Here is a 26,428-nt window from a genome sequence, read left to right as displayed (position 1 = left end):
GAAACAAGTGTCCCCACTTTGGAGGTGACCAGGCCCTGGGCCTGAGAAGTTCTCTGGTACGGTACCACGTCCAGAAAAAGCAACAGAAAATCTGCGTAGCAGTTTCACTCACCGGAGTAGAGGAGTGGTATGGACGTGGATGCAGAGGCCAGCAATGGTATTGATGAAAAGTCCCACGTGGCGTCTCACAGCAGTTTGGTTCGCGGGAAAAAGGGCCGTCAGGACTGGGGATACTCCCAGAAAAAGGAGAAAAATAGATGGGAATTCCGCCTGTCCTGACTCTTAAGCCCTTCCCGAGTCACGGCACCATATATGTTAGGTTTTTAAAGTAGGTAACCGGTAAAGGAGAACGCCACGCGGTATTCAGGCAGGAGAGAAAAGTTTATTCTACTGACCTGCTCCCAAGCTCAAGATGCACGAGGTAGGCAAGAGAACGAACCACCCCGGGGGGATGCCTTATGTAGGGCAGGGATGGGGAGGTGTGGCCAGGATGTAACTTCAGGAAAGGGGGGGGGTAACTGCCTCCAGGTCTGCTGGTTACCCAGGTAACTGGGTGGAGACTTAATGGGTGGGGGCATCTGCATGTAGCCCTCAGGGAGAGGACCTTACACTTAGTAGCCATGTGAGCTTGAAAGTCTCTGAGCCTCAGTTTCCCCAGAGCCTATAAGCTGGAGAGTCTAATAATGCTTACATCATCGTGGCCTATGGCAGGAGTAGGGTAGGAATCTAAGCTGCTTCCCCCTATCTCCAGGATAAGGAAAGTGCTCCGAGCATTCTGCAGTCCAAATGTGTCTAGCCAAGAGGGGAGGATCTTTTTTTGAAGAGCCTACAAAAGCATTCTTATCCCTAGGCCTTCCCTCCAAAGACCACAGAGGCTTCCTTCTCTGAATGATAAGGCTGTGTGGATAAGAAATCTCTTCCCCATCTCCCTTTGGTGAGGTAGACCTTCTTCCTCCTGTACCTGCCCCCGGCTGACACAGCTGGAGCCTCTGGATAGATGCCTGTTGGGATCTGCCGTGGCAGGTCCTGCACCAGGTGGGAAGTGAGTGCACTCAAGATCTCAGGGCAGAGGACGAGGAGAAGCTACTTCTCTTCCCCATGCCCTGCCCCATGAGTCCCATCTGGGGCTGAATCTCCTCAGCCAACTGAGACAGCCCACAGCGTCTCTCTCCATTCTTTGGAGCTGACAAACTGTATACATTATCTGTCCGGGATTTTTTTTTTTTTGGGGGGGGGGTGTTTTTGTGTTTTTTGTTTGTTTGTTTGTTTTTGCCCTAGAAACTTGGCCATTGTCAGGGACAGATACTGTGGCTTTGAAAAGGATTCATGCCAGGCTGACCTTCCTGTGGACGGCAGGGGGTCAGGGAGAGAGAAGAAGAAGGAGCTCTCTGGCACCAGACCAGGGGAGTGTCTAGGATAATGGGGGCAGGGTAGGTGTGGGGATTGGGGGGATTGGGGGGATTGGGAGGATAGGGGAGAGAAGCAGCTAGGCTCTCTCCCAAGCTGACTTTCCTTTGATACCTATGCATGTGTGACTAGAGCTACATGATGTGCATTCACTCATTCATTTAAAGATTGGGCAGTGCCGTTCAATGGTTAGGAGTGTATAGGGGACCCAGCGAATCTGACGTTAGCTAGCTAGCTCAGGGAAGTCACTTTTTCCTCTCAGCCTCAGCCTTGCCTTCTCCAGAATGGGCATAATAGTTCCAACTTCACATGCTCAGCTACCCGAGTACTCATAAAGACCCGGGGTAGTGCCTTGCATGTAAGACCCACTTGGTAAGTAAAATGGTGTTCTTATTCTCCCCCCCACCCCCCCAGTCTTGGGGCTTGGACTCAGGGTCTGAGCACTGCCCCTGGCTTCTTCTTGCTCAAGGCTAGCACTCTACCTCTTGAGCCACAGCGCCACTTCCGGCTTTTTCTGTTTATGTGGTGCTGAGGAATCGAACCCAGGGCTACATGCATGCTAGGCAAGCACTCTACCACTAAGCCACATTCCCAGCCCAGTTCTTAATTCATTTTTGCCAGCAAACACCTATTGAGCACCTGATTTGTGCTTAACACTGTGTTGAAGGATGGTAGGGCTCATAGAGATCCTTCCTTACTGATCTGTTTTGTTTTGGTAGGGAAATGCTTACTGATAAACTCAAGAAAGGAGAATGATGATTCTCCCCTTCTTGATCAGTGCCTGAACTCCTCTGAGCCTGTTTCTACAACTGTTAGATGGATAGGGGAGAGGGTCGAGCTCTTGTTAATCAAAGCTTGAAGGTGTGGCAGAGCAGAAAAAAAAAAAAATTGAGGCCAAGTTGGTGGAGAGTCGATGCCTTATACAGTGTGAATGTGAGGCGCTCCACGTCAGATGGGGTTTCCTGGGGGGGGGGGGGGTGGCAGGGCCACTGCACACAGCAAGGTGCAGTCGCAATCACCTCATTAGTAAACAGTGGCTGAGGTTCACGGGGTGAACCCCTGCTAGTCAAAACTCACCATCACCAGCGACAGAAACACCGCCTCCCCTTCGCCCATGAAAACCAGAACAATGTGGGGGTGAAGGAGGGGGGGGTCGGGGGACACGTAAACACAGGAAAGGCGGAGGTTTGACTTTCCTCCCCTGACCCAGTCCACCAAGTCTCAGGGAAAGATTCTGATTGGGTTGCAAGTCTCAGGGGAATATTCTGATTGGTTCTCCTTGGCTAGGTGTTGACTACCTGGGATAATTAGGGCAGGGCTGAGCAGCGTAGTGGGGAACAACTGCCAGGGGGCTGCCCCCGTGTATCTGGACACCCACGAGGGGTCCCTGCTACTTCCTTTCCCCAAGAGTATCTGACTCGGTCCTCCTTGACATGCAGCGTTTCTATTGTGCCTGAACTAGAGCATCAGTGTCCCTTCCCCAATCAGACTGCCAGCTCCATGAAGAGCTAAACTGCAGCCAGGCACCAGTGACTCATGCCTGTGACCCTAGCTACTCAGGAGGCTGAGATCTGAGGATGGTGGTTCAAAGCCAGCCGGGGAAGGAAAGTCTGTGAGACTCTTACCTCCAATAAACCACTCAGACAAAAGGCAGCAGTGGTGTTGTGGCTCTAGCCTTGAGCACAAGAAGCTCAGGGACAGTGCCTAGGCCCTAAGTTCAAGCCCCAGGACCAGCAAAAAAAAAAAAAAAGAAGAAGAAGAACTAAACTGTAGGAGGGAGGTGGTGGAGAGAGCTGCAGGGGGAGGGAGGAGGGAGCTTGATGAGGATGCATTGTATGCATATGTGGAAATGTCACAATGAACCACCCCCATCCTGTACAACTGATGGATGCTAATTAAAAAATCAAAAGACAGCGAGGGAAAGAGAGGGAGAGCAGCTCTGCATCTGGTGCCATTCTTGTTCCCGCCCCTCTCTCACCGCCCCCCCCCCACCTCCTGCTGGCTGACTACATCCAGCATCCCGGGGCAACCATGTGGTCACCCAATGACCCATCCTGGGGAGGAGAGGGGAGGGAAGGCCTTTGACCTGAGGTCACACAGCTCCAGCTCAACTCCAAGTCACCTGCCCGGAGCCCTACTGGGGCTCTGTGCTTTCTGGGGGTACAGCGGCTGTGCTTACCCTCCCAGGAAAGCCCCCTGCAGAGTTCAGTCACCGCTGAGCCCCAGGCTTTCCGTGGCTTCATTGGACACAACGATTGTTGTTCCTCTTGTTGCGTGAGCCCCCCAGGCCACCCACTTCCCCTCCAGCGAGAGAAAGCAGTTCTCAGGTCAAGGTGGCCCTGTTCCCAGCCCTGCCCCAGGTCCACCCGCCTGCAGGGCTTTGGCTGTTTCCTCTGTCCCCTCGGGTGTGGGTGCTGGGGGGGGGGGAGATGGGGACATTACAAATGTCAGGCTGGCCTCAAGTTCTTGAAGTTAGAAGTCCAAATTCAAGGTGTGGCCAGGGTGGGTTCCGCCTGACGGGGGGGCGGGGACCCTCTAGGTCCCCCCAGTGTGTCGGACATGGTGGCTGGTGGAGGCATCTTCTCCTCTCTGCCTGCATCTTCACAGAGCATCCTTCCTGGGTGTCTCTTTCTGCCCCCCAGATCACCCCCTTCTAGAAGAACACCAGTCAGAGCCAGGCACTCACCCCGTGGCTCATACCTGTCATCCTAGCTCTTCAGGAAGAGGAGATCCAAGGTTCCCAGTTCAAAGCCAGCTGCAGCAAGAAAGAGCATGAGACGCTTACCGCCAGTAAACCAGCACAAAGCCCGACGTGGTGCTGTGGCTCAAGTGGAAGCCTGAGCAAGAAAAGAGGAGGACGTGGGGGGCGGGGGGGGGGGGGGAAGAAGGGGAGAATGTCCTCTGTCTTCCATGGTGGGGGGGTCAATCCCAGCCTCCTACCCCGCGTGGGGTCACACCCCGGCTTCCCCCAGCCCGGGACAGCCGGAGGAGGTAAGTCAGAAGGGACGCTAAGGTGAACCGTGTGAAACCTGACGCTGGCACGGAGCCGGGAGGCCGGGTTCACGGAAGGTAACGGCACTCCATTTAACATCCGAGGGGCCGGAGGGAGCATCCGCTTTCAGGACGCCGCTGCGGGCGGCTAGAGGCCACCTGTGCCCGGGCCTCGGGTGCCCGTGACGGCTCAGGGCTCACGAGGGAGGGCGAGGCTGGCGAGCTCGCCTGCCCTCACCACGTGACCGCCCGGAGGGAGGCAGAGACACCCTCGGCGGCCCTCGTGTCCCATTATCTGGACACAAGCAGAGAGAAGGGTAGACAGCAGGTAGCACTTCCAGGGACTTTTCAGGGGAGTGGGGAGGGAGCTGCATTAGAACGAGATAATCCATTCCTTCTAAAGGACCCATGCCAGGGACTCCCCCGTGGGGGGGGGGGGGGGACACACACCGTGAGCCGCAGACTCCCACAGAGTAAAGGGAAGGCCTTCCAAAACCCCGGGGCCCAGGACCAGGGCTTAAGCTGGAAAATGTGACTGGAAGGCCAGTCACCACGCTGGGTTTTTTTCCCCAGTGAAAGGCTGAGTCACCGCAGCAGGCCCCAGCTGGCTGCGACTCAGGCCGGTGGCTCGGAACATGTCTGGACAGTGCCTGCCTTGTGTGGAGGTCAGCGGAGCCCAGGCCGGGGGGCCCCACGGGGTGCGGGGCCAGGCAGGACCAGGCAGGGCGCTTCTTCCCTTCCCTCCGGTAGCCAGGCCCCCCCCCCCCCCCCGCTGGGGAAGACTGGGGAACACCCCGCCCACTCCAGGAAACCAAGCTCCACGGGCCTACCAACACCCCAACATCATGTAGACTCCAGACTCCAACAACTCTGGGCTTTCCTTCTCCCGTCCTTTCCACCAACCACCTGGTGGAAATGTCCCACAGACATTGTCTTCCCCCTTGGGGAATGAATGAAGGGCTCCCAGGCCTTTCCCAGTGCCCTGGGCGCCCACCCGTCCAGCCTGCTCCTGGCAGGAGTAGGGACTTGGTTCGTGGGTTACTCTCTTCCTGCCTCACGCCCCTGGCATTGGGCACCCCAGACTCTTGGAGCGCGGATGTTTGCATCACGCATTGGTTTAAACCCTGCTGCTGCCACCCGCCTGCTGTGTGATCTCGAGTGAGTCTACCGAATTTCCAAGGAGTCTCAGTGTTGTAGAAGTACACACATGCAGCTTACGCAAGATGCTCTGGTGTGTGTGCTGGAGACATTCTTGTCGCTCCTCAAGTCTTTCCTCCCGGAGTATCTTTCAGGAAAAGAATGTTCCCATCAATCATTTACACTTTGGTGTGAGTAAGTTCCTGTGACTTCATTTAGTCAACAAATGCTTAGGCTATCTCAATATGGCTGGCTTCCACCTAGGATAACATTCATCCTCACAAAACAGCAGATGTCTGTGCCCACCCCTACTTCTGCATCCTGGGCCCCATTTCCAGTTCGCCCCATTTGCTATTAGCTCCTATGTATGTGTAGGCAGAGTGCTGGGTCTCCCCAAAACGTTGAATCTGGAATGAATCAAGGGCTTTTTTTTTTTTTTTTTGTCAGTCCCAGGGCTTGAACTCAAGGCCTGGGCACTGTCCTTGAGCTTCTTTTTCTCAAGGCTAGCACTCTACCACTTGAGCCACAGCACCACTTCCAGCCTTTTCTGTTTATATGGTACTGAGGAATCGAACCCAGGGCTTCATGCATACTAGGCAAACACTCTACTGCTAAGCCACCTTCCCAGCCCATGAGTTGGGGACTTTGTGGCAGGTAAAATGCTACATGAGGGACCATTATAATCCATGTTTTTCTTTTTGGTTTTCCAAGACAAGCTCTCACTAGATAGCTAGCCCATGCTGTCCTAGAACAGCTTTTTGGTGGTGCATTGGAGATAAAGAGGCTCATGCACTTTCCTGCCCAGGCTGTGATCCTCAAACTGTGATCCTCAGATCTCAGCCTCCTGAGTAGTTAGGAGTACAGGCGTGAGCCACAGGCACTGGCTGAGAGGTTTTATTCAGAACTCCAAGAAACATAGGGCCCCCCTGCCCTCCTTCCTTTCCTTCCTCCCTTGCTTCCTTCCCTCCCTCCTTTTTCTCTTGTCTAGAAAGAGCTGTCTGCACCTCCTGCATTCTGCTTCAATTCCTGAGACCCTTGCATAATCCTTATTCCTTACAGGCTCACCCATAACTGGTTTTTTTTTTTTCAGTTTTAATTTGCTCTTTACACAAATAGACACATTCCTGTCCCTTTCCTCCCTAAAGGCAGTAAGGGGACAGGAAGTCCTGACTTCCAGGACATCAAAGGAGTCCAGGTTGGCAGCCCCCAGCCCCTGGCCTCAGCCCGAGGCTGCCCCTGGCCCAAGTGGCCTTGTGATGTCCCCACGTCCTACCTCTGCGACCTTGACACGGAAGGAAGGGAGGGAGAGAGTGAGGGAGGGAGGGGCCCTGTCTCTAACCAAAGAGGCTGTCTGGGCCCAAATCCAGCCACATCACAAGACGGAGACCAACATGTCAGTGGCTTCCCCAGCTGAGGGGCGAGGCTCTGCCGGCTCAAGTTCAGGCCAAACAGATGGCTTGGGATAAACAGGGGTGGTGCTGGGTGGGGTGTATGGGGGGAGGGCCCTGAGGGCCCTGGCCCCCTGGGATGGCAGGGCAGGAGGTGTTCGAGGAAGGGCCATGGGTTGGAACCTTGTGCCCCGTAGCCATGGCTTTTCAGTAGCAGAGCTCTCGTTCACGCCAACCACAGCCAGATTCGGGGCCGAGAAAGGGGAAGTTGCTCCCTTTGAGGGTGGGGGGAAGGCTGGGGCGAGCCTCCCTGCTCGCCTCTCTCCCTGACACTTGGTAGCCCCAGAGGAGATATGAGGGGCCCAGAAAGGATGACCCCATGAACACACTGTTCTTATAGGAAACCAGATGGGAACTCCACCCCTCCGGTCTCTTCTTTGAGCCCCTGGGGCCCCAGAGGCCTCTGGCCAAGCTTGAACCTGAGATGCTGGCTCCCTCTAGAAGTGAATCTGCCTCTTGCTTATTATATATTATATTTATGAATATTTACATACTATAATAATATATAAATATTTGTATAACACAAACATCTACCATCTTATATGTTGTATAATATATAATATAATATAATCATATAATAATATATTGCCTATTATATATATGTATGTATGTATGTGTCTGTATATGTATGAATGTGTGCTGGTATTGGGGTTTCTTGAACAGCCTGAGCTCTGTCCCTTAGCTTTTTCATTCAAGGCTGGTGCTCTACCTGTCGAACCACAGCTCCACTTCTAGCTTTTTTTGGTGAATAATTGGAGATAAGAGTCTCACACACTTTCCTGCCGGGTTGGCTTTGAACTGTGATCCTCAGAGCTCAGCTTCCTGAGTAGCTAGGATTGCAGGCGTGAGCCACCGGTACCTGGCTTCACCTCCCAGTCTTGAGATGAGAGGAAAGGTTGCCTCCCACTGCCGCCCCAAAAGAATCGGGGATAGCACCTCCTCCGACGCTCGTTCCGGTTCTCAGCATCGTCCACCTGCACGGGCTCCCACGTACTGCCCGGTTCAGCGTTAGTACCTGTCTGTGCTTGGCCGTGGAACAGGGCTGCACGTGGGTAAACAGGTAGGAGGGCACTGGTAAGGAAACAAAGCCTATTATCTGGTCCGTGCACTGTGTCGGAGTACAGGGCTCCTAGGCCAGTTCCATGAGGTAACGCATGCCAAAGCCCAAAGGAAGCTCTCAGTTCAGAAGCAGGTCCCTACTGCGCGCCCAGTGTCACCTCAGAAGATCATGTCACCTCGCTGAGCTTAACTATCGAAGAGGGGCAGGTTGAAAATTGCTTTCAGCCAGCTGTTGGGGGCTCATGCCAGTAATCCTAAGCTACTAGGGGATGACAATTCCAAGCCAGCCAGGGCCCGCCGATGAGGGTGTTTCTTCTCAACCTGTCACTGGCACAGAGGCACACACGAGTCATTCCAGCTATGTGGGAGACAGATCAGCAGGCTCATGGGTCTAGGCTAGTCTGGCAGAAACGTCAGTGAGTCTCCATCTGAACTGAAGAAGCGGGGTGTGGTGGTGAGCGTCCGTCTGCCGTCCCAGCCACACATGAAGTATAAAATAGGTGGATCACAGTCCAGGCTTATACTGGGGCAAAAAAAAAAAGGAAAAGAAAAGAAAGCGGGTTCCTATGTCAAAATATAATTTTTTTTAAAAAGGGAGGAGAGAAGCCCTGAGTATAAAACTTATACTGGGGGAAAAATGTTTCAGCCAGCTTTGGTGGGGTTTGGGACATTAGTATACTGCTTCAGCATTGCTGTAAGAATCAGAGATAATTAACACCAAGTACTTAGTGAAGAGCCTGACATAAGCAAAGCACTCAAGATCACTGCAATTATTATTACTTTTCTTTTTTTTTTGGTGCCAGTCCTGGGTGTGCTGTCCCCGAGCCCTTTCACCCAAGGCCGGGGTGCTCTACCACTTGAGCCACAGCCGCACTGAGGCCTTTGAACCCGTTAATTGGGGGATGACATGGCTCCTGGACTTGGCTGCCCGAGGCTGGCTTTGAGCCACGGTGGGCGGAGCTCGGCCTCCTGAGTAGCTAGGATGCCACGCGTGAGCCCCTGTGGGCCTGGGCTAGAGCAACGCACACCCACCCAACCCATCCGCCACGCCACCAACCGTTTCACCCACGGGGAAGCCGCCCTCCCCCCCCCCCCACCGGGGGAGCCCAAGTTTCCACCCTCTGAGCAGACTTTCATCGATCTACAACGCACGAGCGGTCAAGTACCCTCGGCAGTACTGGGTGCTGGGTGGCCGTGTGCAGGAGGGGGGTTCCGCTCCTGTTCTGCGCGCCCCGTGCGCCCTCCTCCGTGCGCCCCGGCGGGCCCGCGGCGGATCCTCTCCCCGGCGCGCCAGGGGTGGTGGTGGTGAGGGGGGGGGGGTGCTGGGAACCGCGCCCCGCCGTGGCCAGGCCCTATTTCTGGGGACCGAGCGATCCCGGAGGCCGTGCCAAGCCTCCCCGGGGATCGGGTTTCTGCTGACGCCGTGCCAGGCACGTCTGCTTCCAGGAACCCGCAGCCGCTTTTAGCCGCCGGCCGCACATGAAAGGCTGGAGTCGGAAACGTGACGTGGTGTCAACAGGCGCGGCGGGTCAGCGCCGGGTGAGGCCATCCCGCCCGCCCGCCCGCCCGCCCGCCCGGGCCCCCGGCCTGCCCCGTGCGCCCGGCCTCACTCCCGGGCCTCGGCGGCGGGCCTTCCCCTCCTCCCCCCACCAGCACACACACACACACACACACACACACACACACACACACACACCTTCCTAAACAAAGGTCCCCTTTGTCCCCCCCCCCCCAAAAAGGGCTGCCCGGCAGGTCCCCTCCCACGCCGCCTCCCCCAGAGCGCACACTTGAGTACCCTTGGAACTGGGCTAGAAGCAAGGTCAAGGGCGCCCCAAGAGCCCACAGAGACAGCTGCGACTTGGGGGAGCATCCATGAGGCAGACTGCAGGGTGGGGGGGGGTGAAGGGAGGGGGGAAATGCTGAAATTCCCCGACCCCCCCCCCCTTTTCTTTTTCTTCTCAGTTCAGGGTGTTCCAACCTCTTCCTGCTGTCTCCTGCTACTCCTTAAGTCCTGGGCTTAGGAGAGCAGGACATGCCAAAAGGATTTGGGCTGGCTTTCAACTCCACCCCAGGTTCCATGAAACCAAGATAAACTTGGCTTGGTTTGGGATTTCACAAAAAAAAAAAAAAAAAAAAAATTGTAGCTAGAAAGTTCTGGTAACTTGTTGAAGAATTCAGGGGCTTCGCGGGAAGTCAGGCCATCTGCATGGGCCCACTCTCAAGGAACTGGAAGGAAGGTGGGCTGTACGGAATTTGCCATCTGCCTGTTGCAAGATCGGGGAGAAAGACCCAGAATCTTGTGCTTTTTGTCTAGTAGGAAACAGGTGTGGGAGATTGCTGGTGGCCCCCCCCCCCAAATCACATGCCTTTCCACTAACCACCTGGACGTGGGGGAGTGACCCCACACCTCTGAATGTACACATACCTGGCTGAGAATTCCTCCACAGCCACATCTCTGCAGGGGCTGCAAGCAAGCCTGAGCAGTTCTGGAAGGTTCCATGCTCTGGGGGCTGGGAAAATGTCCTGTCAAGGGCAGGCTACCAGGAAATGTCTAGAACAAGGAAGGAACAGGAATGCTTACTTCCAGGTGGAGAAGCAAAAGCACTGGATGGGATCACTTCCCATTTTTCTCATGAAAGTTTTTTTTTGGGGGGGGGTTAGTTATTAAATAAAAGCACTTGAGTAAGGAACACCAATATTCATTCACACACACACACACACACACACACACACACACACACCCCTCAAGGAGAGGAAGTCCAGGAAGGATGTAGAAAATAATTATGGAACGTTGCCTCCAGCAGCAATAGAACAGGATATGGCAAATCCACTAGAATTTGCTAGATTCAAAGGAGTTAGCCTGCCTTGGCAAAAGTGGTGCTCTCCCCTGCATCAATTATTATTGCTTAATAATCCATTAAATCTTTCCTCAATGTGCTACCCCTGCGGCCAGACCTCCAGACACTCTGCAAGTTCATACGTCAGTGTTCTGTCAAGTTCTGGAGACTTTGAATGCAGCGGTGGGGGTTGGGGAGGAAATGTACTTTTTGCTTCAAAGTATGTTTATTGCATGCTTCTGGCCAAAACAAGGTGTTGAGAGAATAAAATAAACCGATATTCATTTACTGCCTTAAGTTATTTTGACTGAATGCAAAGTACAGGAAAAGCTAAATGAATTCGCACTTCTAAAAGGACACCACAGAACGCAACTATTGGAAAAAATAAAATAAACCCAGGAGGCCATCTTTCTCTTCCACAGGAAAAGGATTATTTTATTAAGCATTTTAAAACAACTACTTAACATTTACTCATAGATAAAAATATTTACAATGTCACACCTTCAGGAAGGTTCTAAAATATAAACACTGTACCTCTCCCTAGAGAAAAAAAATTATTCTTCTCTTCAAAAACAGGAATACATTCATCTTTTTCCTCACTTTGTAGTTCAAGTAAATGTACAAATAAACATCTGAAACACTTTCCTTTTATATATATATTTATATAATATATATTTATAATAGCTTTACAAATAAAGGCAACAACTTTATTACCAAAAAATAAAGACAGGAAAATGAAATAGTTAACACATGACGAGCAATTAAGCATAGTGCATTTTTGAAAAGCTGGTGCAGAGCTGGCTGGACAAGTCCGAAAAACAAGGACTAGAGCAAAAATAAAACTTCTTTGAAGGAGAGCGAATCCTACTTAGCAATAAGGACACTCCATATGCTGTTGGGCGAGAGGATTTAGCCTGCAGAAAGGAGCTAGCATGGCCAAGGCTGAGTTAGGCCTTCGAGAGGCTAAGCTTGCTTCAAAGCTTTAGAATTTAAAACGGAGTCTAGCTATGCAAGAAAGGTAGCGACTGGTTATTGAACTTTGTGCACTTCCGGGGGGCTAGGGGAGCATTTGCACATCTCAGACTCTTTTTTTTTTTTTTGGTTTCCTGGACAGCATGTCCTAACTGTGCAACTTGAGAAGCAAGGTGCCCAGAGGCCTGGGGAATTCCTCGTTCATTCCACGTCGGCGCAGCTTGTACAAAGGGGCCATTTTCAGTTCCGTAGTACGGTTATCACTATGAAATCCTGAGAAGGAAACGACATTCTCTTTCTTGCTTCACCCAGGGCTGGGGATGAGAGCAGAACCTGCGGCCTCTCCCCAAAAGCCTCCACCACTAACTAGACAGTGTCTGCTACCTCATCTCCCAGCAGAAAGCGGTCTGACAGTTCTGCCCTCTGTCTAGTGAGTCAGAGAAAACAATACGGGGGCCAGGGTGGGGTTCTAACAGCTGGCTGGGAGCTGTGTTCTGGAAAGCCCTTTTTTTTTTCTTTCAAAGTACCTTTTTTTTTTTTTTTTTCTTCCCTCAAAGCCACAGACCCAACTCCCCAACTGGAGGGGTGACTCACAGACTGAGAGTTTGAAGCTTTTGAAAATCCAGCTGACTTGAATCAAAGTGTGGAGTGAGGGTGGTCTAGTCTCTGGGAAGGAAAAAAAAAAAGCCCAGAAGTCTGCTAGGATCCCCCCCCCCCCCGCCCCTCCCACCCCCCAATTCCCACCGCACCTCCTGCTGACATCAGGAGGCTTTTCCCTGGACCACAAGCAGCTTGCATGTCCTGTACCCGCACACGCACACTTGCACACGCGCGTGCACGCACACACACACCTGCCTCCTGTCTTTACCTCAAAGGATCTGAGTGTGCCCAAAGGAACAATCTCACCGCACGCGCACAGTGCGTGTGTGTGTGTGCGCGTGCGCGCGCGTGTGTGCGTGGAAGGAAGGAAAGCGAAGTAGCACGATCCCTTAGAGGTTAGTCTTTGGTTTCTAAGTTTAAAGGGGGGATCTGTTTCAGAGCCTGGAGCAGGGCGGAGGAGTCGAGGGCCGGGTGGGCTGTCAGGGGGGAAGGGAGTCTCTGAGGCATGAGCAGAGGGGCGGAGATCTTGTCCGGGTTCATGAAGGTGGTGAGGGCGGCCGCCGAGGCGTTGAGGCCCGGGTAGAGGACGGGCACGGAGGTGGGGTACCAGCATTTCTCCAGCATGGGCAGATAGGCCGTGGCGGAGGGGGGGATCAGATAGAAGGGCAGGCAGAAGGGAGGCTGGTGTGGGTGAGGAGCCAGGAAAGGGGAGCTGATGAGGTCGCCGCCGGGGAAAGGGCCCTCGTCGTCCGGGAGCTGCATGCGGCTCTTCTTGGAGGGGGGCTCTTCGGACTCCTGCTTAATGGTGCTGACCCGGTCTCCCAGGGCGAACCTGCGCCCGTGCTCGCCTTTGAAGTAGGGCTGCTCCCCACGCGGGTCGCCTTTCTCCGACTCCCCCCCGTAGCCGCTGTCTGTGTCCGTGTCGCTGCCACTCTGCTCCCCGCTCGAGGCGGCGAAAGTCCGCTGGATGACCGGCACGCAGTTCTTCCCGGGGCCTTCGGAGCCTCGGACCAGGGAGCCGGGCTTCTCCTTCAAGTCCACGGCTTTGGAGGCCGAGTCCGAGGGTTTCCTGGCCGGGCCCCCCTGCAGCAGCTCGGAGACCACGCGGTGCAGGTGCGCCACCAGCTGCGAGGACTTCACGTCCCGCGCGTTCTCGTGCTTGGCCAGGTACTGAAGTACCTCCCGGGCACAGGTCTGGAAACCCGAGCAGAACATCTCTTGGCCTGCTTCCACGCTTCTCCCAGACAGCTCACCTGGAGACACGCACAGGTCCAAGAGAAGAGCTTTTCAGAAGGGGCTGCGGTATGCCAGGGACTTGCAGCACTAGTAGTATTATTATTATTACTATTATTATTTTGCCAGTCCTGGGGCTTGAACTGTGGGTGTGGGCGCGGTTCCTGAGCTCTTTCGCTCAAGGCTACTACGACCACTCTACTACTTTGAGCCACAGCACCACTTCTGGTTTTCTGGTGGTTCGTGGGAGTTTAGAGTCTCATGGACTTCCAGGCCCTGGCTGGCTTTGAACTGCAATCCTCAGCCTCCTGAGGAGGTAAGATCACAGGCATACGCCACCACCGGCATCTGGCTTTATGATTGTTATTTTAAAGCAGTTAATCATTTGCATTTCTAACTCCAAAAATGACAGAAAATAATCTGTAATCCTACCACGGGAGAGACTTTTCCCCCTCTCCTGGTGCTAGGGATTGAAACCACAGTCTCACGTCTGTTAAGCCAATGCTCAGCCACTGAGCCCCAATGATCATTTTTAGTGGCTGTGTAATACCCTACCCTAAACAAGGTGGTCTACTCTGCTCTTGCTGAGGTTGTAGTTTGCTTGTGAATTTCTTTCTGAAGTGCCCCAGTCATGAAAGTTCTTATAGATTTTTAAACCCAAGAGTCAAAACAGAGAACACTAGTCTCACAGTGGCAAAATGTGTAAGGCTATTTTTCTTAAAAGAAAAAAAAAGGGGGGGGGGAGGTGAAGGAACAGTATGGCCTAACACAAGTTTATGTTCCAGACATAGGAAAGCTACCACCATAAACTTTAATTAGGCCACGTACTTTATTCACAATCCCTTAATGGGCGGGAAAAAAAAGTTCCATCTCCTCCTGATTTTTAGTGAGAAAACGAGCAGATAAACTTGCTGGATTTTTGTGGCTCTCATCCTGACGGCCTTGGAAAGGAATTCAGAGAGGAATGGACAAGGGAGTTGTATAAGAATCCCCCCTGGTTGTACAAGGGTTACTTACAAGGGGTGGGCCTGGAAGGCTACAAGGGGAATGGCATTCTCTGGACGTCAGTAGAGGAGAACAACGAAACTTCAGTGGTTTCGTTAAGATTGTGCAATTGATCCAGATACCTAGTGGCTATTCAGGAAACTACAGTGCAAGGTAGGAAAAACTCCTGCAGTCATGCACCTCATGAAGAATGACCAGGAAGGAAAGAAACGGGTACAGCTGCGATTTTAAGTCTCCGATGAGACAGAGAAAAGTAGACCAAGTGCAAAGCAGCCACAATGCAAATAGCGGGGGGCCTTGGCATATTTAACGGAACTGGGGAAATCTCTGAGCACTGACTCCACCGAAACAGTTTATCATTTGACTAATACGTTTTCATGCCAGGTGGCATACAGCAGCATGCCAAATGGAAAGTCTGACCTTTTGGGAAAGATTAAAAAAAAAAACACAAAAACGAGTCTTCCCCAGTGAATGCGCAGAAGCCATGGGCTGCAGACATAGAACTAACTTCCAACAGATGCTGAGCCTCTGGCTCAGCTAGGAACCGAGATGCTAATCGGATTCGGGCACTCACCAGCTTGTAAACCGCTCTGCAGGGCAATGATTTTCTGCTGCTGCTGATCAATTAGATTTGTTAGCGCTTTCACGTGCTTCAAGGTAAGTTCCAGAACCACTGCTTTTTCCAAGTGACCCAAAGTCTGCAATTAAAAACGAAGCAAAAAATAAATAAAATGCAACTCTCATCAGTGGGGAGAGATCAGTGAGATTCTGTCTCTGGGACAGTTCTTAGCCAACAGAAACGTCTCTAAAGAAGGAAAAAACAAAAGCTCTGACATGATTAAAGAGTAAAGGGCACATGTCATCGGTCTTTGGCAGCTGCTACCAAGCCCAGAGGTTTGTCGGATACAATTCTTCAGCAACCGCCCGCCCATGACCTTAACTCCGGGGAGTCTGGAGATAACGTTTCAGTGTCAACCCAGGGAGGGGCTTCCACTGCCTCTGCCAAGCTTAGCCCTTTTCTTTCCTCCCCTGACACTCAAGACTTCCAGCTTAGGCAGCCTTTTCCCCCCTCTCCCAGATATTATTTTTCCTTTTCCAGACCAAAGGCTGTTGTTAGGCTTTTGCTTACTGCCAAAGAGTAGGATGGAAAAGAAAAAAAAAAAATCACACACCAAGGAAGGACCTCTTACGGAAATGGAGATGGCTAAGGGATAGATAAAACACAAAATCTTTGCGTTGTTTGGGGCTTGCTCCTTTGAGTCAGGAAGACAAAACAACCCTGAAAATCACCCCAGAAGGGAAACACCTTAAAAACGTCTGACTAGGAAGCCCAGCTACTGTTGGAGCCAACTTGGAAGGAAACAAGAGGCTCCTCTCATTTGCGAGGGGAGCGTGTGTGTGTGTGTGTGTGTGTGTGTGTGTGTGTGTGTTGCCAGAAAGTTCTAGGACTGGGGGCATGGACCCCTCCCTGCTACCCCCCACAACCACCCAAGGCGGCCAGGGCTGCAGCTCGGATCCGGCCGTCTGGCCTGCATTTCCCCGCGGCGCCTGCAGGCGGCGGGTGACCCCCGCCCGCCGGGTGGGCCGCGGAGCTGGGCTGGAGCCCCGCCAGCTTCTCACTTACTGTAAGTTTGAGATGTTCGGGGAGGAGGTCCTTCAGCTGGGCGATGCACTCGTTAATCCGGTCACGTCTCTTTTTCTCGATGAGCCGGTGTGGCAGTTTGTAGGTCTCCTGCGGGGCGCGCGCGGAGGGGCGGTGGGTGATGGAGAACCGGGGTGCGTCACCTCCCTCCCCACCCCGCCACCGGGGTCCCGATCCCGCAGCGCGGAGCCGCGATCAGAGCACCCACTCCACCTGGATCCCCCTCCTCCTAGTTGCTCCGCGGTAGCACGGGGACCTCTCCCGGCGTCACTGCCCCCCACCCCCCCGCCCCTCGCCAGCCGCCAACCGAGCAAACTTTGTCAACTGCGTGCGCGCGAGGGGCTGGGGCGCAGGGGCGGGGAGGGGGGGTCCCCTGGGGTGCACGTACCTTGCTGTCCTCGCTCCGCTTGATGCCCCGCCGCGATTTGTACACTTGGTACATGTGGGCGAAGTCCATCCTGCAGGAAGAGGGGCCGAGGAGGGTCGTGACTGCGTGCGCACCGGCTTGCGGGGCGCCCTGCCCGGGCGAGGACACCCCCACCCCATCCCTCGGTGTGTGTGGGGGGGGGGAGGACGGGGGATGCGCCCTCAGTTCAGAACCCCGCTGGGGTTGCAGGCTTGCGAGGGCCCCCGGCTGCCAACTCACCCGGGCAGGTCTCCGGGCTCCAGCACCGGCGTTTTGGGCAGGCAGGCAGGGGGTGGCTGCGCGCTGGGGATCCGCTCCATGGCGCGGCGAACCGGGGCCACCGCGCGCTGCTCGCGGCTGCCGACCGTCCCGGAAGGGGTTTTCGGGGAGAAGACGAGGAGGAGATGGGGGGGGGGGATCTCTCGGCGGAGGGTCCCGCGGAGTCCGGAGCTCCCGGGGACGCGCGGGGCTCTGCCCGAAGCTCGCGGCTGGCGTGGCGGTGGTCGCGTCAGCGGGGGGCGTGCATGGCCCGGGGTCTCCGCGGCGCTCCGGCTCTGCGCACGGACTGGCGGTGTGTGCTCCGAGCGCGGTCTGCACCGTGCGAGCCAAGTGAATGAGGAGTGGGGCGGGCGGGGAGGGAGGCGGGAGGGCGGGAGCCGGGAGGGGGGGGCGGAGGAGAGAGGGGGGGGCCGAGCCGGGGAGTACTGGAGGAGAGGCTGCGGGCTGGGTTAAATGGGAGCGAGTGGGTGGGTGGGAGCTACGTGTTCAACCCTGTGACTCCAGGCACGTCTGGCCGCGGCCGGGGAGGGAAGGAGGACCTGCCCGCCCTCCCCGGCTTCAATCACATGAGTCTCACGTGTTGGACAACGATCCGGCGGCGGCGGCGGCGGCGAGGGAGCCCCCGCCCCCTCCCCCGCCCGGCCCCCCAGGTGTCTGCGGCCTCCTTTTCCCCGAAAGAGGGGGTGTCGGCCGGTGCGGGTCCGGAGGGGGGGGGGAGGCCGCGCGGCAGCGGGAGGAGGAAGGGGTGGGGGGGGGAGTGGAGAGGCGGTGGGGGGCAGGGTGGGCGACGTGGGCGAACCTGCCCCAGGGAAATGAAGTAAGTTCCCGTCTCCCGGGAGGGGACGGGGGAGGACGGATCCGCCCGCGTCTGACTCAAGCCGGGAGAGGAATATCCCCTCGCTCGCTCGCTCGCTCGCACCCTCCCTCCGCGGCCCTCTTCCTCCTCCCCCGCCCCGGCCGGCCGCGCGCAGCCCCGGGAGCCGCCGGCCCCCCCCCCCCCGCCCTCCCCAGAGGCCGGGGTTTCTTTCCGCCGTGCCCCCCCACCCTCCCCGCATCACCCCCTCCCCGCCCGCCCCGCGTCCAGGAATCGCCCGCCTCGGGGCGGGGCCGGGGGCGGGGCGGATGTCACCCCATGGGAAGCGGGCGCGCCGCCAGCCCGCGGGGCAGCCGGGGCCGCGGGCCGGCACGCTGCGCGCACCTGACCGCGCGCCGAGCGAGCCCTGCGGGGGGGGGGGGGGAGAGAGAGGGGGGAGCGGGGGGCTCCGGGCCGCGGGCATCCGCCGGCGCAGCCCCTCCCCGGTGACCCCACCTCCCTCCCCGGGCACCGCGCCCGCCCTTCCTCCCTCCCCTCCCTCCCTCGCTCCCCGGTCCGGGTCGCCTCCCCGCGGGGCTGCGGCGTTACACAACCGCAGCCGCGCGCCGGCCCTGCAGCAGTGCGGGGCGTGACGCTCCACGTGGCCGGGCCTGGGGCCGCAGGACCCGGGGCTGCGGGGGCTGACACCCTGCGGAGAAGCGGTGTCTGCCCCGGGGGTGGGGGGGGGGGGGGGGAAGCCGGCGATCTCTGCTGCCCGGAACTGCGAGGCGCCCACGATCTGTCTGTAACCTGGGCTGGGAAAGCAGGGAAAAGCCAGCAAGAACGCAATAATAACAACAACAACAATGCCGGCGGTGACACCGCTGCCCCGGCTCGGTGAAATGCTGCCGCTCGGCCCTTCACCCCGTGCGAGGCGTGGCGTGGCGCCCAGCGCTGCAGACGCGCACCCCACGTTGATCTTGAACTTGGGAAGACCCTCTGCTGCAAGGATGGGGGTGGGACAGCCTTGGGGGGACCTACCCCTCTCGGGGTAAAGAAGACGAGGTGGCCCCGTGGCCAGTTTTTAATATTAACCAGGGCGCCAAGGTGGGCGCGGGGAGGGAGGGGGAGGAGAGACGACTGGGGGGGGGGGGGCCTGAGCCTGGGGCAGAAAAAAATTCGGTGACTCCGTACTGGGCGACCTCAATTAGGCCCGGACGGGGTGGGGGTGGAGTCCGGGGTGAGGGCGGCTCCCCCCCCCCCTCCCCGCCGCCCGGAATAGTGAGGGCTTGGTGACTTTTCCCGTTCTGGATCAGGGGGACCCGGGGGGAAATGCGTGACTCAAATGAGGCCGCGCTGGGGATTTCACTGACCCGGGCGCCCCAGCGCACCCCCGGGGCCCCGCAAGGCCTGGGAGTCGGGAGATGACTGTAATACCTTCCCACCGCGCCTGGGGTCAGTCATCCCCCGCCGCGGCTGACTCGGCTGTGGGGAAGGCGAAGAGAGAGAGAGAATGGGGTCACCGCCAGGACTGGGGATGGATCTGTGTTCCGGGGGCGGCGGCGGGGGGGGGCGCGCCCCAGGGGAGGGGGTGGCAGACTGGATGGTAACCCGGTCCAGGCCGGTCTGGAGGACTGGGGTTCGCACGTCTGAGCAGACCGGGAGTGCACTTCCTTCGGATGGCTTTGGAGAGCTCCGGTTTCCTTCCTGTGGACGTTCCCACCCGCGTCAGACCCATTAGCAAGTGTGAGAAATGCATCCTGCTCGGCAGCGCGAGCCCGCGTGACCTCGCGGCGGCTGAGACACCCCCCTCCCTCCCTCCCTCCCTCGCCGGGGAGGGGAGGGGGAAGGGATGAGCTTCGGGGGTCACACAGGAATGGTGTCCCTCACTTTCCCTGCACCCTGGAGGCCTGGCACCTCCGGAGTCATTCGCCACGCCATGGCTTTTCCACCAGGAGATGAGCGCCTCCTGGAGAAAGGATTCAAAGGCCACGGCTTGTGCCCCCCCCTCCCCTCACCCCCCCCCCCCCCCGCAGCCAGGAGTGAACCCCAGCATTTCCGCTTCCATTGCTCCCGGCTCCTCCGGGCAACAGCATTTTTTAAATTCCTTATCAGTCTTTGGGGTTTGCCTACACATGCCCTGCGGGTTGTTTAAGTGGCAAAATTTAAGCAAAGAAAACAGCAGCGAAAACCCCCACCAATTTTTCTTCTTTTATTTATTTATTTATTTTTGGATAAGGTCTTAATATGTATTATTATGTTTCAACTGGCCTCAAGCTGCTTCCTCAGGTCACAGCCTCCTCTTTGCTGGGGTTACAGGCTGGTGCTACTTCCTACCTGCTTGTGGTTTCTTCCAAATATAGTTTCCAAAACTATCTACCCTATCGTGTGTGGACTGTTTCTTCTTCTTCCTCCTGGGGTTTGAACTCTAGGCCTAGGCTCTCACCCTGTGCTTTTTCTTTTTTTTTCTTTTTGCTCAAGGCTGGTGCTCTCCCACTTGCGGAGCTCCAGCTCCACTTGAAACTTTTTGGTAGTTAATTGGAAATAAGAGCCTGAAAGAATTCCCTGCTGGTTTTGAACTGCCATCCCCAGCCTCTTGAGTAATTAGGATTACAGGTATGAGCCACTAGTGTCCATGTCTAAAATTATTTCCTCCTCCTCCTCCTCCTCCTCCTCCTCCTCCTCCTCCTCCTCCTCCTCCTCCTCTTCCCCCTCCTCCTCCCCCTCCTCCTCCTCTTCCCCCTCCTCCTCCCCCTCCTCCTCCTCCTCCTCCTCCCCTCCTCCCTTCCCCTCCTCCCCCTCCTCCTCCTCCCTTTCCCTGAATCCTCCCCACCTCTTCCTCCTCCTTTTTTTTTTTTTTTGCCAGTCCCAGGGTTTGAACTCTGGGCCTGGGCATCTTGAGCTCAAGGCTAGCACTGTACCATTTCAGCTACAGCATCACTTCTGGCTTTTTCTGTGATTAATTGGAGATAAGAGTTTCATGGACTCTACTGCCTGGTCTGGCTTGGAACCTCCATCCTCCCTTCTAGCCTCCTGAGTAGCCAGAATGACAGGTATGCACTGTTTGGTGCTTGGCTAAATGTCTTGTTTTTTAAACATTTTTCTCCTCTCTATAGTTTAGTGCTATCTAAAAACTTCGCCAGGCGCTGGTAGGTCATGTCTGTAATCCTAGCTACTCAGTAGGCTGAGATCTGAGGATTACAGTTGGAAGCCAGCTCAGGCAGAAAAGTCCCTGTGAGACTCTTATCTCCAATTAAGAGCTCAAAAAAATGGGAGTGGAGCTGTGGCTAAAAGTGGTAGAGCTCTAACCTTAAGTAAAAGAGCTCAGGTACAGTGTCCAGGCCCTGAGTTCAAGCCCTACAACTGACCAAAAAAAAAAAAATTCCTTCTAGGATATTTTTCTACCCTGAACAATCTTACTGCTTCCAGCCATCATCTTTTCTTTAATTAATTAATTCTTGTGCTGATACTGAGGCTTAAACTCGGGGCCTTGAACTTCTCACGTGGGTTTTTCCACTCATGGCTGGCATTCTACCACTTGAGCCACACCTCCACTTCCAGTATTTTTGGCTGAAAGTCTCATGGACTTTCCTACTTGGGCTGGCTTTGAATCAGCCAGTGCCTGGTACAAGCTATCATATATAGATACTGTTGGTTTTTTAAAATTCATTTTTTTCCTCTTTTAAAAAAAGGTTGTTGTATGGGCTGGGAATATGGTCTAGTGGCAAGAGTGCTTGCCTTGTATACATGAAGCCCTGGGTTCGATTCCCCAGCACCACATATGTAGAAAACAGTCAGAAGGGGCACTGTGGCTCAAGTGGCAGAGTGCTAGCCTTGAGCAAAAAGAAGCCAGGGACAGTGCTCAGGCCCTGAGTTCAAGGCCCAGGACTGGCAAAAAAAAAAATAGGTTGTTATAAAGGGGATGTACAGAGGGGTTATAGTTACATAAGTCAGGTAAAGTGTGCATTTCTTTGTGGACAATGTTACCACTCTCCTCACTCTCCCAGTTTTCCCCTCCCACCCCACCTACAAGTTGTACAGTTCGTTTCCAACAGCCTCTAGTGAGGACCACTGCTACATTTGTTCCCCCTTCATTTCAGTGTGTAGCTATTGTTGAGAGTTCACTGCTGGATTTTTTTTTTTAGTTCATGTGCTAAAAACTTTGTGTGTACTCATTGACTCCTTACTACCACCTGTAAGACTGGTACTACTAGGAAGTTGGCCATAACCTATATATTTGACCTATGTGTTTATTGAGAACCACTATAAGCTGGCCCTTGAACTAGGTCCTATGTGGTACATATACAACACACTCCTTTAGGAAACTGAGGCTCAGGTTAAATAACCTACATCATGGCATTCCATCTAGAATGAGACCCAGCCTGGTAGTGCTGTATGGGTTGTGTGTTGCTCTTCTCCAGAGGGGTACCATCCTCACTGAGTCTCTGTGTAGCACTGAACTGCTGTGCTGGGTAAACTTTCCAGTTTCTTTCCCTCTGTTTTCTTTAGTTTCTTGTAAGTGTGGTAAGAAGATGTGTGTGTGTGTGTGTGTGTGTGTGTGTGTGTGTGTGTGTGTGTGTGTGTGTAGATGGAACCCAGGGCCAGGTTCCTAGGCATTTACCACTAAGCTCCATCCCCTAGCCTTCTAGACTTGACTCTTGATCATTTATGGGGGCGTGCTCATTTTATCCTTACCTGGTATAGGAAAGCTTTGGCACCTCTTTCTCTTCTGTACTGGGCCTTGAACTCAGCGCCTCAAGGTCTTATTTGGCCTTTTTTGCTTAAGGTTAGCACTTTAGCACTTGAAGTCTCATTTGTGACCTCTTGCTGGTTAATTGGCCCTAAGAGTCTCATGAATATTTTCTTCTAGCTTGGCTTTGAACTGTGATTCTCAGTACTCAACCTCCTGAGTAGCTAGGATTACACAGAATGGCATGACCAATTTAAAAGTGGTTCAAACCCAGCCTGGTCAGGAAAGTCTGTGACACTCATCTCCAACTAACTAACAAAAAGCCAGAAATGGTCCTGTGGCTCAATGTGGTAGAGCATGAGCCTTGAGCACAAAAGCTCAGGGACAGTGCCCAGGACACAGCTCACATCCCAGGACCAGCACGTACACACACACACACACACACACACACACACACACACACACACACGCTGCTCCTCGGTTGGATGTCAGGTGACTTTCTGGGACAGGGGCAGCATAGTCACCCCATGGAGATGAAGACCTTCCCCTTGCTTGTCACCTCCCCTAGCCTGGCCCCTCCCACCAGGTGTTTTCTCTCCTCAGCTGGCACGAGACCCAGCTATGTACCCCTGACCTGATGCCAGCAACAGCCTTCAAGGTAGAAGAAGTTTCTACCTTTCTGTCTACCCCCAAATATTTACTAGTAGCATACAAGGTCCCTCCCCCCCCCCCCGAAAGGAACCCCACGTTCTCTCTCTGTGTCTATATGACAGAGTTCTTGGAAAGCACGCACACATCAGTTTCTGGAGCAGGGTGGAAAATGAAGGCCCCAGGCCCCTAGCTTTGCAGTGTGGAAGTAAAATATGGTGACTCTGTGTATGTGTGTGTGTACGTGCACATGTGTGTGTGCACTGGTATTGGAATTTGAACTCAGGGCCTGGGCATTGTCCTTTACCTTTTTTGATCAAGGCCAGTCCTCAGTCACTTGAGTCACATCTTCATTTTTGGCTTTTTGGTAGTTAGAGACAAGCATCTCACAGACTTTCCCACTCAGGCTGGCTTTGAGCCAAGACCCTCAGATCTCAGCTTCCTGAGTCGCTAGGATTACAGGCGTGAGCCACTGGCTCCAGCAGATAGAGTGACATTTCAGGACCGTGGGACACTGTGAAGCTTCCCCATTCAGCCATTTGCTTGAGTGATGATGGAGTGTATTACAGACACCTTCACTGCTAGCTGCAGTGTTTAGTCATCGAGGGGAAAATGTGCTGTTTCTTACAAGGGTCTCAGAGTGGCAGGCAAATTCTGAAGAGAAGAAATACCTGAGCATTTGAGAGCGCAAGATAAAGCAGCCATCTCATGGGTGAGAGCACACCGGTTCTTCTGTTCCCCCACGAGTCAGGCAAGTCCTCTGCAGCACAAAGATGCTTTCCACCTGGGGTGTTACATTGTGGGTACTGATTCTCAGGACATGGAGGGATTCCCCAAGGAGTGGGTAGGTAGGAAGTGGAGACAGTAACAACTTCAACTCTGGAAATGGACCCTTTTCTGCTTCTTAATTCGTTCATGAATGACGTTATCAACGTACAACTTTCCATATCACGTGATTGTAATAGACTCCAAGTAGACTAATGACCAAACAAATGAAGTTCTGTGTCAGAGTCCAGCCTGCCATCCTAATGGTCTAGCTGCCATACCATATAGTTTACAACATTTATCTAGGTTGGGTTTACCATGACGTATTTTCACTTAAAGAGTGGGGGCTCACGCCTGTAATCCTAGCTACTCAGGAGGCTGAGATCTGAGGATTGTAGTTCAAAGCTAGCCCTGGCAGGAATGTCCGTGAGACACTTATCTCCAATTAGCCACCAGAAAACCAGAAGTGGAATTGTGGCTCAAAGTGGTGGAATGCTAGTCGAGTGAAAAAGCTCAGAGACAGCACCCAGGCCTTGAATTCAAGCTCTACAACTGACCCCCCCCAAAAAAAAGCGAAAATAAAAGAAAGGAGAGGTAAGCTAAGAGTTCAGGTGACCTTGAACCCCAGTTGTGTTGAGTGCCCCAAGCATGCTGCCCATTCTTCTCATGGACAGAAAGAAATGGGAAGCAGGGATGTGGGGGAGGGAAAGAGAGAATCTGTAGTCTAAGTGCTTCCTGAACAAACAGTTTGTTCTCAGGCCTTGGGCCCCACCCAGCTTTAGTCATTAGCTCTGACCTCAAACAGGACTTTAAGTTGGGGGGAGGAAGGCATTAATGAGGAGACTTGCAAACAGCGATAAGAGTACTAAGCAGTATACCCCCACTGGGGGTCCCTAAAAATGTTGGGGGCTCCGGGCTGGTTCTGTGATTCTTTTGACTCTTTACTCATTCTGCTTATGGGCGGCTGGACACTGTCGTAGTCATTAGTACCCCCTCTGTAGAATATCTAGCAAGGCGTAGTCATTAGTACCCCCTCTTTAGCAGTGCCTTGCTTTACATTCCCCTTCCCCTGCCCTTTCCCCTCCCTCCCTCCCTCCCTCCCTCCCTCCCTCCCTCCCTCCCTCCCTCCTTCCTTCCTTCCTTCTGTCTCTCTCTCCCTCCCCTCCTCCTGTCTCTCTCTCCCTCCCCTCTTCTCACTTGACCCTCACCTCTACTTCCAGCTTTTTACCAGTTTATAATCTCTCGCATTTGTCTACCCAGGTTGGTTTTGAACCTCCACTCTCAGATTTCATCCTTCTGAGGAGCTAGGATTACAGGAGTGAGGCACTGGTACTTGCCTGTCTCTGGTTTTCAAGAATGAAGGACCCAACAGCTGTGTCCGAATGTATGGGATAGACTCACTTGGAAGTTTCCGTGGCTGAAGTATCAGTTTTGTGGTACGGGGACAAAAGACCCAAAAGAATCGGTTTAAAAGAAGGAAAGGTTTGTTTTTTTCATGGATTCAGGGACTTGGCCCCTGTTCCACCCCTTTGCTCTGGGGGCCTGTGGTGAGACCAGAGGTCATAGAGGGCATAGGTGATCGGGGATGATGTTCACCTCATGGTGGACAGGAAGCAGAAAGAGAGGAAGGGTCAGGTCTCAATATTTTCTTCAATGGACTCACCCCATGGTGACTTAATGTCCTTCTACATGGCCGAACCTTGTAAAGATCCCACCCCTTCCAAAAAGTGCCACAGGCTAACAGCAAAGCCTGATGAACATTTCAGATCTAAACTAGCCAATAGGTATTTTCTTTTCTGGGGTTGTCCTAGGCCTTCCTCATCTGAATAAGGGAAGGATTTGAATGCCACTGATACCCTTGAATCTTAACTTTGTCAGTTCATGGGTTCAGGCAACACAGGGCAGACACTGTGTGAGGAATACAAGTGAATTGAATCTCTTCTAAGAGACTAAGGATGGGGGAGGGACTTGTTTACATGTAACTCCAAATGTATTTTATTTTTGTGCCAGTCCTGGGGCCCGAGTTTTGTGCTCAAGGCTAGTGCTCTATCAGTTGAGCCACAGCTCCACTTCCAGCTTTTCGGTGGTTAACTGGAAGAAGCTCATGGACTTTTCTGTCCAGATTAGCTTTGAACCATGATCCTCAGCTCTCAGCCTCTTGAGTAGCTAGAATTATAGGAGTGAGCCACCAGTACCTGGCCCAAATGCAATTTCATAAGAATCACACAAATAAGGAAAGAATCTCACAAAAATTATCCTTTGATTATTATACTCCAAACTAAATTAGTTCCTCCAAAGGGAGAAGAAATATTTGTGACCTTTTTTCCAATCTTTTCTATAACAGCTGGTAGAGAGACTATGTACATAATAGATACGCAATAAATATTTGTTAAACCAATATTTGAGAAGAAAAATCTTGAAGCTTAAGATACATATGGTTTTAAGACTCATGATTACATGAAAAAAAACATTTTTAAAACACCCCCAAGGGGCTAGAAGTATAGCCCAGTGGTTGA

The 26,428-nt window shown here is 53.8% G+C and overlaps 1 protein-coding gene across 2 annotated transcripts in view; it reads right to left on the bottom strand.

The window, feature by feature from the left end:
* The window catches only part of Bhlhe40 (basic helix-loop-helix family member e40), a 28,377-nt gene extending 10,447 nt beyond the window's left edge, over positions 1–17,930 (bottom strand). The window contains exons 1-6 of one of the 2 annotated variants that reach the window (XM_048356195.1): positions 16,978–17,930; positions 16,720–16,789; positions 16,314–16,421; positions 15,264–15,387; positions 12,827–13,704; positions 6,826–6,838 (exon numbers count right to left, since the gene is read on the bottom strand). In XM_048356195.1, the coding sequence (XP_048212152.1) occupies positions 12,848–13,704; positions 15,264–15,387; positions 16,314–16,421; positions 16,720–16,789; positions 16,978–17,057 (1,239 nt within the window). In that variant the 5' untranslated portion in view covers positions 17,058–17,930 and the 3' untranslated portion in view covers positions 6,826–6,838; positions 12,827–12,847. Of the gene's footprint in view, positions 1–6,825; positions 6,839–10,262; positions 10,285–12,807; positions 13,705–15,263; positions 15,388–16,313; positions 16,422–16,719; positions 16,790–16,977 lie in introns of those variants that run through there. The other variant, XM_048356194.1, reaches the window with a different exon arrangement.
* Positions 17,931–26,428: the final 8,498 nt, after the last annotated feature.

This window comes from Perognathus longimembris, chromosome 10 (assembly GCF_023159225.1).
Source record: "Perognathus longimembris pacificus isolate PPM17 chromosome 10, ASM2315922v1, whole genome shotgun sequence".
In the NCBI taxonomy this organism is placed as follows: domain Eukaryota; kingdom Metazoa; phylum Chordata; class Mammalia; order Rodentia; family Heteromyidae; genus Perognathus; species Perognathus longimembris.
This window is presented reverse-complemented; position numbering and strand designations above follow the sequence as displayed.